The sequence below is a fragment of the Musca vetustissima genome, unplaced genomic scaffold (assembly GCF_032173495.1).
Source record: "Musca vetustissima isolate MV318-11 ecotype Yass unplaced genomic scaffold, APGP_CSIRO_Mvet_v1 utg10220, whole genome shotgun sequence".
NCBI lineage: Eukaryota > Metazoa > Arthropoda > Insecta > Diptera > Muscidae > Musca > Musca vetustissima.
In genome coordinates, this window is record NW_026881786.1 from 71,266 (window position 1) to 82,971 (window position 11,706).

The 11,706-nt window shown below is 33.5% G+C and overlaps 1 protein-coding gene across 1 annotated transcript in view; it reads left to right on the plus strand.

The window, feature by feature from the left end:
* Positions 1 to 11,463, plus strand: part of LOC133327799 (protein Skeletor, isoforms B/C) — a 42,661-nt gene extending 31,198 nt beyond the window's left edge. Inside the window, exons 10-14 of the mRNA XM_061536336.1 lie at positions 6,408 to 6,566; positions 10,076 to 10,388; positions 10,446 to 10,627; positions 10,702 to 10,864; positions 10,928 to 11,463. Of these exons, the coding sequence (XP_061392320.1) occupies positions 6,408 to 6,566; positions 10,076 to 10,388; positions 10,446 to 10,627; positions 10,702 to 10,864; positions 10,928 to 11,403 (1,293 nt within the window). The 3' untranslated portion in view covers positions 11,404 to 11,463. The remainder of the gene's footprint in view (positions 1 to 6,407; positions 6,567 to 10,075; positions 10,389 to 10,445; positions 10,628 to 10,701; positions 10,865 to 10,927) is intronic.
* The last annotated feature ends 243 nt before the right edge of the window (positions 11,464 to 11,706 follow it).

An 11,706-nucleotide genomic window follows, 5' to 3' on the forward strand; every position in this document is an offset into this window, starting at 1 on the left:
CAGAACCGATTTGACTTAACATCAGAACTAGATAATTTATTATGTTTACCAATGATTATTGAGATTGGTGCGGAAATTATTACCAATAATTATTGCAGTAATTTTCTACTTGAATGCCGATAATAATATTACTATTGAAATCTAACATTGAATTTTCAATTTGTATATATATATATATTTTTTTTTTTTGGAATGCTGGTGAAAGTAGTTTGTCACATTTCGTTGTCGGATTTCATATGAAAATTTCGTATTTTCCATAATGATGTTACGTTTTATTATAACTTGTGGGTTTTGTATTACAGTAAGTGTTGTAAACATTTCAATTAAGATCGATTTTATTTATTTTTTTTTTTTGTATTTCAGATCATTTTTGGTGATAATTATTTGAAAATTACCAAAATTGTGTGTGAAACACATCCCAGTTTTATATACAACCACTCGTGTTCCCTGAAGCCGGTGAATCGTTATAAAACTTATATTTTTATGGAATGTTGGACAAGGATTCTATTAAAAAATTCTTCAGTAAGTAGAATTGGATTTCATGCATATCAATCAAATTGGCTATGATTTGTCATATTTTGTATTGTCATTTGGTCGAAAAGCTCCTAACGAAAATTATCAAAAAAATATTTTAGGATAGCCCTATTATTTTGGTATTTTGGTAAAGTTTTTCACCCCAATTGGCTTTAAATTGAATTTTGAATTCCCATTGGGTTTGGCTATAAAAATTATAAATATTGGTCACAACCAATAAATGTCCATCCTTATGGTGGATAGTGTAAAGAATTCAGTTCCATCGAATTTTTCGTTATTATTAAAGAATATATTTAATCTGTAATAGGTGAACTTAGCATTATATGCACGAAACAGTGCAAATGTCTATAAACCATTTGTGATTAACACCACAATCAATGTCTGTCAGCTGTATGCGAAAAATACCCAGGGTGCTTATGGAAAAATCATAAAAAATATATTCACCCAGTTTACGAACATTAATCATTCATGTCCATATTCGGTAAGTGCAGACATGTTTGATAACATTTGTTATTTAAATTATTATTATTTTATTTGTTTTTTAATTAAAGGGCCATATATTCGTTCGAAATGCATATTGGGATTTTTCACTGCTACCCGTTGCCCTGCCGAAAAACACATATAAAGCGGTGTTTACCTTCTACGAAAATTATCCAATATCAAATTATGGTTTTGTGGAATTTTATGTTGATTTTATTGAAACTAGGAGCAAATCCAAAATAGGATAAGTATAATGAAGATTTTCTAAACAATTTGTGTGTGTTGTACCATCTAAAAATATTGAAATGTATGTGTATAGAAACAAATATTAAAAATAAATCATAAATAGTGGATTCATGAGGATTAGGAAACAGAACAAGTATTTTATCTATAATCATTTATGATTTTTGTTTTTTGAATTTTGCCTTGTAAGGGTAGTGATCATTTGAAAGTAATTTTTAAGTAATTATTTACACTCTTTCGAGTCGAGCTTCATGATCTAAGTTTTGCAATGAAAAGTAAATCCAGGATAAGAACCTACGTACCCACCATTATGCGGCGCGTTTCGCCTTTGGTTAAGCGGCTCATCAGGCATATTGGGCTATGTGGCTTTACAAAGGTCGTACCGTTGATAACTTGTATTTATTCCGCCCTGATGCGAAACTTGCATATGCGAATTAAATTCAAATTTGTCAAAGTTCGACATTTGTCTTCATTCTAGGAACAGTCTTTTTCAAAGCAGATTTTTGTTGTAGCGATGGATAATTATTCAACACACCTACAATTGCTTCCATGGTATACACATGTTTTTTCGCAACCGTTTTGGAAGTGTGTTATTGGCTCAGAACGTTAAGTGGTCTGGCAACATTTGTGGTGCTCCGAGGACCTAGGTTCGAGCCCTTGTTTTGTGCAACCGTTTTGAAAGTGCAAAAACATGTGTATACCATGGAAGCAATTGTAGGTGTGAGGAATAATTATCCATCATTAATCAATTATCAATCATTTATGATATTTAACCAGTAAGGAAAGTAGTAAAGTCGGACGGGGCCGGACGGGGCCGAAACATGTCATTCTGCAACCTATACTAAATTTTGGTCAGATATAGAGTTGCTTCTTACAATGGGACAAAATTATGTAAATAAATTTAAAGCAAAATATCGAAATCTAAACCGATTTCATCAAATCTTGTCACATGTTAGGTTACACTTATTTCAGTATGTTTTTTGCATTCGGCCACATTTTGAGTTCTTCATTAACTTATAAATCCAAATTTCGTGCAAATCGAAGGATATATATAGGGACTTTGGTACACCATTTACCTAAAATCGGACGAATTTATATATGGGAGCTATATCTAAATCTGTACCGATTTTTCACAATTTCAATAGCGTTCGTCGTTGGGCCAAATAAGTGAACTGTGCCAAATTTCATGCAAATCGGATCATAAATGCGACCTGTACTTTGTTAACAAAAATACTTGGACGGACAGACGGACACTCATAAATCGACTTAAAAAGTGATTCTATGCATATTCTAAAAAGGAACCATAAAATTAAAATTGAATTGAATGTTGAAAAATATTAATATTTTCGTTTTGACGTCTACTATAAGTTCTTATGTATGTATAGGCTTCAAAACTTTATACTCACCTGTGCTTACTGGTCGACCTTATATAGGCCTTGGACACCAGTATTAAAACATTTTTAATTAATGAGACTTTTTGACAGATACAGTATGTCACAGTTAAAAGTATCCACCTGGTTATTTTAATACCCTTTAAGTATACCGATTGTCATATCTCGACTAGCTGAGTCTAGGCGATCTGAGTCGATCTAGACATGTGTGTCCGTCCGTCCGTCTATCCATTATAATTTGTAAACATGATACAGGCCACAGTTATGGACCAATCTTCACGAAATTTTGCCTGTAGGGTGGGTTCTGGCCAATGAAGTCCCCTATTGTTTTTGGTAAAGATCTGTTAATATTTGGGGATGAAATGGACCAAATACCTAATTTTTGTCGGTTTTTCTGGTCGCTCCAGAGGCCGAAATTATGGCCAGAACATCACCAAATTTTTCATGGAGAAGGGGATCGGGCCAAAGAATAAGTGTGCCAGTTTTGATAAATATAGGTCAATATTTAGCGGGTCAAATGGACCCTGACTTTTGTGTGAAATATGACAATATGTATTCTATAGCGTATATATTTACACCTAAAGGACATAGACCCGAGAAGTTGATGGTGTATCAAAGATGAGTGGTTGGCCTTTAAATTGATACCAATTATATTGTCGTATATTCTCGAATGCGAATTACACTTAAATATTTACAGGTGCTTACGTATTCATATATTATTTAGTAACCCATTAGCACACTAGAGGGCGGAAATATATCGCTGATCGCTTTGGAATTTTTCATAAGGTTCCAGTTATGGTCAAAGACAACGCCTATAATTTTCAGTGGTGATCAGATAAGAGCTTTACTGAATATTTATAATATTCGGAAAATATGCCAGTGTAAGGAAGAGATGATGTTGGCCTCTAATCGAGTAATAGGGTGCAAATATCACGAATTATTGTCAGGCTCGGAATAAATATCCGCAGCACTTAGAGTTCCGTGGTAGTTGTATAGGGTATCGTATGGTCGGCCCGTCCGACTATACTGCTCCGCTCACTGTTTTTTTTTTGTCTTTGTGCATATGTTTGTAACAGGCAAAAGGAATCGAGATAGACCCATAGTTCCTTTTGGGAATATGCATAGAATCACTTTCTGAGTCGATGTATGCGTCCATCTGTCCATCCGTCCACGTATTTTTGTGAATAAAGTACAGGTCGAATTTATGAACCGATTTTCATGAAATTTGGCATTTATTTGGCCCTATTGAAATTGGAGAAAATCGGTTCAGATTTAGATATAGCTCCCATATATTGTTTCGTCGGTTTTATGTAAATGGAGCACCATACTGCCAATATTGGCCCGATTGAGACAAAATTTTGCACAGAGTACTGAATTAGGTCCAGATTGATGTATGCGATGTTTTGTTGGAATCGGTTCAGATTTAGATATAGCTCCTATATATAGTTTCGTCCAATTTTATTTAAATGGAGAACTAAATAGTCAAATTTAGACCGATTGGCACAAAGTTTTGCAAAGCGTACTGAATTAGTCCAAATGTGAATTCAATATAAAAATATAAAACCAGTAAGGAAAGCAGTAAAGTCGGACGGGGCCGACTATATGATACCCTTCACCACTTTGGGTATATTCAACAGATGGGATCCTAACAGGAAACTTAGCACACATAATTCTAGACCTAATTAATTACGCTATGCCAAATTTCGTGCAAATCGAAGGATATATAGGGGCTTTGGTGCACTATTTACCTAAAATCGGACGAAAATATATATGGGAGCTATATCTAAATCTGAACCGTTTTTCATAAAATTTAACACACATCGTTCTAGACTTAATTAATTACGCTGTGCCAAATTTCGTGCAAATCGAAGGATATATAGGGACTTTTGTGCACTATTTACCTAAAATCGGACGAAAATATATATGGGAGCTATATCTAAATCTGAACCGATTTTCACGAAATTTAACACACATCGTTCTAGCCTTAATTCAGAATGCTATGCCAAATTTCGTAGAAAACGAAAGATATATAGCGACTTTGGTGCATTATTTACCTAAAAGCGGACGAAAATATATATGAGAGCTATATCTAAATCTGAACCGATTTTTCCCAATTTCAATAGGGTTTGTCCTTGGGTCAAATAAGTGAGTTTCATCCAATTCGAATCAAAATTGTTTACAATATAACATGGCAGACGGACGGACATGCATAAATCGACTTAAAAAGTGATTCTATGCATATTCTCAAAAGGAACCATGTGTCTATCTCGTTTCCTTTTGCCTGTTACAAACATATGCACAAAGACATAATACCCTGTACCACAGTATGGTGAAGGGTATAAATATTGATTGTTAAAAAAACCAATTGCATCCTCACAGCGAAAAGTATCCAAGATAAAAAACTTTTGGACAATTATAAAACATCCATTCTCGAACGATCTGGGACTTAAACATTGTGTTTCAAATTAGAATGTTAAATCATAAATTTTATTCACAGTTCCTTAAAACAACAAGATTTACCACTCTGGCAGCGCCACCATTACAGATCCTCCTCCATGCTTCACGGTCGGAATTGTCTTCTTAGGTTCCACGGCTTTATTCGACCTACATTCGACCATTTATTTTCCAGATATTTCTCTGTGATTTTATCAAGTTTAAATGCATATAGCTTTGGATAGTCGGAGCAACCACCGTGTTTATACAGAAAAACGTATAAACACGGTATATGGCGTAGACCTGGAAGCCTTCTTATGAAACACCTGAAGGTCTTTTTATTGAATGCCACGAGCTATTCTTATCGAAGAGCTTGAGGTCTTCTTATCGACGACCTGGAGCTTTTCGAATAGCAGACCTGGATGACTCCTAACATAGCTGGAGGTCTTCTTATAAAGAGCTGGAGGTTTTCGTAGTCCCATAATCATGGTGGCCAGTTGATACCGCCACGACGAGAAATTACGCTGAAATGTCTCTTGCAATAAAAGCATATTCGATCCAGTTATGTGGCATGTGGCAACCACGTACTGTTGAAACTACATATTTTCCATGTCGTATTCTTCAATAGCAGGCAATCATATGACTATATGGGGACTATACTTTGTATGTTCCAAATAAGAGACACTCATACCATGAAATGGGCAATAGAAATACCTAGAATTGTTAGCAATGAAGTTTATTAGCTGACTAAGGGAAGGACTGTGGCCAGTACCTTTATATATGGGCGTATGTTGTTCCGATTTTTTCAAACAGAATGACAAATGGAACATACCCCCACTTTGGCGGTAATGACTAGTATTCCATAAAGTAAACGATATTCAAACACTGTTGGACAACTGTAAAAAAATTAATGAGCCCTCACGCGAATCTCAATGACCATAATATGTAATATCCATATCAACGGTTTTCTAATACTTATGAATTTATTTTTATGTTTTGGGACGGAGAAAACTATAGTCAACAATTATTATTACAATTTTCCGCCTGAATTCCAATATATTTTTGTAATTGATATCTGGCACTAAAATTCAATAAGTATTAAAAAAAATAGTCATCATTTTCAATTTTATAAAGTAATTTGATAGTTTACATTGTACTTCGTTTGATAGTTTCACCAACATTGTCATGTTTCATTTAAATTTATGTCGGTTCAAATCGGACACGATGTTACCTTCTGTACTTATATTTGGATTTTGTGTTCTAGTAAGTCTAAGTAGAAAATTCCAATTAAAATAGTCTATTAATTTTTTTTTTGTATTTTATTAGACCATAGTTGGTGAAACTTATTTGAAGATTAACAAAATTGTGTGTGAAACACATCCCGATGTTATACACAATCACACGTGTGCCCTGAAGCCAATAAATCGCTATAAAACTCTTATCTCAATGGAGTGTTGGACCAAGGTGGAAATAAAAAATTCTTCGGTGAGTACAAAAGAAGATTACTTACGTAGCTGACTTGTAACAGAACATATGGTTCATAAGACGAGCTTAAAAGAGACTTCCAGGCTCGTGGGTCTTACTAGCAGTTCTTCCAATTTAAAAGACATTGTTCCGAAATGTTCTCCATCTCAATTCTTGGCATGCCCCTTCTGCTTGAGACAACAGTTGGATCGGTTTTATATGCCTTTTGTGTTGGGTATCCATTCCATTCTCACATGATTAGCCAACGTTGTCGCTGCTGATCTATACGTCTGAAAATGTCGATGACCGAGAATAGATGGTACAACTCATGGTTCATTCGAAGGTGATATTCACCATCAACGCAGATCGGCCCATAGAGAGAATTTTTCTCTCAAGCACTACAAGAGCTGTCTCATCTGCTTACACAAGAGCCCCTGCATAGCATCTGTTGGCCAACACTATCCCTCTCCGAATTTTAAAACTGATTTCAAAAGTTTTATTTATAGCGGTACCAAGGTATATAACATCTTTGACTACCTCGAAGCTGTAGGTCATTTTGCGCATTGATATCATCAGCTTGGTTTTCTCGCCATTTACTGCCACACCCACTTTGGCGGTCTCCTTCTCAGTTTATTATACCCTACACAACTATGTTGTCAGGGTATTATAGCTTTGTGCAGCCCAAGAGTTTGTAACGCCGCGAAATATTGGTCCTAGACCCACCTTTAAGTATACCGATCGTCATATCTCAACTAGCAGAGTCGATCTAGACATGTGTGTCCGTCCGTCTGTCCATTATAATTTGTAAACACGATACAGGGCACAGTTATGGACCAATCTTCACGGAATTTTGCATGTAGGATGGGTTCGGCCTAATGAAGACTCCTATTGTTTTTGGTAAAGATAAGTTAATATCTAGGGGATTAAATGGACCAAATACTTAATTTTTGTCGGTTTTTCTGGTCGCTCCCGAGCCCGCCAATCTGGCCAAGTAATTAGAAGGGCTGTACATAATATTAGTAATATTTGTTGACCTCTAGTCGGTCAAGAAGGTGCAAATAATGCGAACTTTTGCCCATGCTCAGAATATAGAACAACAGAAAGTTCGATTTTCATGGAAGTTGTGTACACTGAGAGAAAAATGCTTCATTGGATCAATGAAACATTTTCATAAGAATTTTTTCATTCATCCAATGAAAATTTTCATTAATAGAATGAAACTTCATAGATCCAATGCAAAAGTTGCATTGATCCAATGAAGGTGTTATGAAGGCTTCATAAAAAAAATCATAAAAATAATTTCATTGGTTGAATGCAATATTTCATAGGTTAAATGAAATTGCTTCATAAAATTGCTTTCATTTTTATGAAACTTTAATGAAGGTTTTCATAACCCATTTTCATAAAAGATGTTCATTGGTCGAATGAAAAGTTGCATACATGTTTTGAAATAGCTTCATTAAATTGCATTATTTCTTATGAAACTACATTGAAATTTTTCGTCCACAATGTTTATAGAGAATGTTCATAGGCTGAATGAACCGTTTCACATTGTTAATGAGATGGCTTCATAAATAAATGGACATGCTGTGCTTTGCTTTTTACGTTTGGTCAAATCTCTCTAAACATTATTTCTAGCTTTTTCCTTAATAATGTTCGTTAGAAGCCTAAATATACAAAAACATTCTTGTTACGAGAAACAAAATACACAAGACTGAACGTGACTGAAACTGCACTAAGAAGAAAATACAGTTGAACCTCGATTATCTGAAATAGTTCCTGTTTGATTTATAATGAATAATGGAAAGCCTTTCATGGATGAAATTTTTCAGTTTATAAAAATATATTTTATTTAATTTACAAAATAATATTGGCGGGTATGTTTTATGTATTAGACAAACAATTTTATATTTAATATAATTTTGTAAATATCGCATACTCGAGTGTCAACTGTAGTTTGGTTATTCAGTAAAGCGTGTGTGTGTATGGGAGCGTACCAACATAGAGTTTGATTCAGTGTTGATAACTTAGCCTTATTCTAACTATATTTCGCGTTTATTTAATTTAAGTAGACGAAAGATTTATACAATTATATTTATTGTTGCTCTGATATATTTTGTGTACACTTGAAAAAGAAAAAATATAATCGCAATAAAATCGAAAAGTGATCCGGAACTTGTGACAGCTACAGACGAAGTAATAAACATGTTTGCATCTTTAACCATTTTTTATGTTTTTTTAATATTTATGTATTGCTCCGTTCTGTATTTATCAAACTTCTGAGACATTGATGTAAAGAATTTAAAGAAATTTTAAGAATTTTATATTGCGTTAAGGCTTTTTCACGGGAAACGATATATCGTTTATCGTATGTTTTATCGTTTTGAAGCCAAATCGTACAGGCCTTTTCTCACCAAACAATTAATCTTTCAATTTTATGTCAAATAATTATCAATAAATTGAAATCATTTGACATTTTCCGTTTGAGCCGTTTGAGACTATATTTGTGGAATCGTTCCTCGAAACTTGCAAAACAATAACATTTTCAACGGATTTTGCCTTTAGGCAGAAGTCCTTTTTTTCGTTTATTTAATTTGCTTTTATTTTATTTTTAATATAGTATAAATAAACAAACAGTTTACTTAAGTGTACAGACCTATATCTGGTTTCTTAAAAACATTAATTATTAGTACATTTATTATAAGTATTTTAATAATTCGCAATGTATTTATGTGTATTGTATACTTGTGTTTTAAATAAAGCTTCACTCCATTAGTTTTTAATAGAACACAAAACATTTTTTATAATAACAAATGTCGTCTATATTTGTTTCGAAAAAGCGGATTGGTACTCGTTCTATATAAAAAAAGTTTATATTTTGACGCGTTTTTTATTCTGAAAAGTTTGCATCACATTTAATGTGTACTCATGAACTTGTTGGCAAACTATGGAAGCAACAACTACACACACACATATCTCTTTCGTCTGAACAACTCCACTAACAAAATAGAGTAACGATCAATTATAACGGTATATTTTTGTTTGTCACATATTTTTGGTTCAGCGAAGTGAAATAGAAAATTGCTTATTCATTTCATTGTGGTTTTCAATCGGAGAACATTTAAAAGTGAGTTTGTGAATTAAATAAAAATAAAAGAAATACATTCTTCAAACAAAATAAAAAACAGTGGTAAATAACACAAAATAAAATGATTTGCTTTATGTGTAAAAAAAAGTTTTGTGACAAAAAACATTTCTTCAAACACCTTCGGGGTGATCATTTTCTGAAATCTACTGATTTATACAAGTGTTGTGGTCAAAATTATGAATATAGGTCTTTTCAAAGACATATAGCAAAACGGCATAACAGCAGTTTTTCTCCCCAAGAACAAAAAAATCAAATAAAAGAGACGCGGGTTTTAACAAGTGTGAAACAAATTGAGGAAATAGAAGCAGACATTCCGGTTATTCTTGACAATCAATGCGAACAAAATATTGACGTTTCTCCAACTCCTTCAAACTATTTGCAGCCTGAATCGGAAGAAAAGAAATTTGAAAGGGTTAGCGAGAACGTTATTAAATTCCTAACAAGTATGCATTCAAACTATAATTTTTCAAGAAAAGATGTTACTTTTATTTATGGTAATGTCATTGATGCAGTCGTTAACCCGTTTTTGGAAGTAATAAATGCCTTTGCAAAAGACTTAGATAATAATTTGTCCACAAAATTATCAATATTACTATCAAAATATTCTGCAATTTTATGCTGGAAACGAATATTCTGCAATTTTATGCTGGAAAACGAATCACCTACGGCGTCAAAAAAGGCTAAAATTACTTTTGGTAGGAAATGTGGAATTTGTGGTTTAGTAATGGTTTTTAATTAATTTGTATTTTCAGTACCTGAGGAGAATGGAGAGGATTTGGTGCAAGTTCTTAAATATGACAAGCTTTCAGCTGAAGAGTTTGAAACAAAGTGGATTTCTTGTGCCAACTATAGACTTAATCAAGTACTTAACGAATGCAGTAGCCTACGAGAGATTCTTAAAAAGTGGCCTGAATATAAATCACATTATAAGTTGGTGAGTATATATATATCAAATTGTAAACATTTGATAATTTTAGCGTAATTCTACAAAAACTGTTTTAAATTCAGATTGATATTGACTTCTCAATAATGCATAAATCGCACAACAAAATGCTCAACTGGGACCAAAAAATCCTAAAGTTGTTTAACTTTTTGAAAAAATCTAAGCAACTTAAATGTCATGGCGAGTCAAAAATGTTAGAAACTCTCCAGGACGAAGATTTGGAAAAGGGTAAGAGTCTTCAAGTCAAGCTCAACAAATCGATCAAACCTAATTTAACGTTATTATTTGCAGATCGAGGCACATTTGCAGTGAAAACCCTGTGGATTTTACATTATGTTCTTTTCCCGACTGGGCGGCAAGTTCGAAAAACAATTCTCGGAAAGAAAGAAATATCTCGCTATACAATAAAGGACTCCCAGAAGACGTTTTTGTTTTTGGGAAAGACTTTGCAAGAATTACACGACCATATTGATTTTTTGTTAAAGATGAAAGAACATATTCAGCCTTTTATATTGGGAATCGGAAGTCTGGACGATATACATGAAATTTTTGTTTATTTTGATGGTGACCTCATACGGTTTCCTAATTTTCTTCGCTCTTTGGATATTTGTTTTAAAATGTTCCATTTATTTAATTTACAATATCCCACAGCATCTGAAACATTTTGGATCTTTTTGGAAAACTACTTTTTTGAAATAAGTTCATGCTCAAAGAAAAAGTCAAAGGTAAGCATCCTCTTGGATGATTTAGAGAAACAATCTGAGTAATTGGTTTCAATTTAATAAGTTATAAATTCTCAGATATTTAAAACACTAAATTAAATAATAATTAAGCTATTTATACCCTTCACCACACTGTGGTACAGGGTATTATGTCTTTGTGCATATGTTTGTAACAGGCAAAAGGAAACGAGATAGACACATGGTTCCTTTTGAGAATATGCATAGAATCACTTTCTAAGTCGATTTATGCATGTCCGTCCGTCCGTCCGTCTGTCCGTCTGTCTGTCTGTCTGTCTGTCCATGTTAAATTGTAAACAAAGTACAGGTCGCATTTATGATCCGAATTGA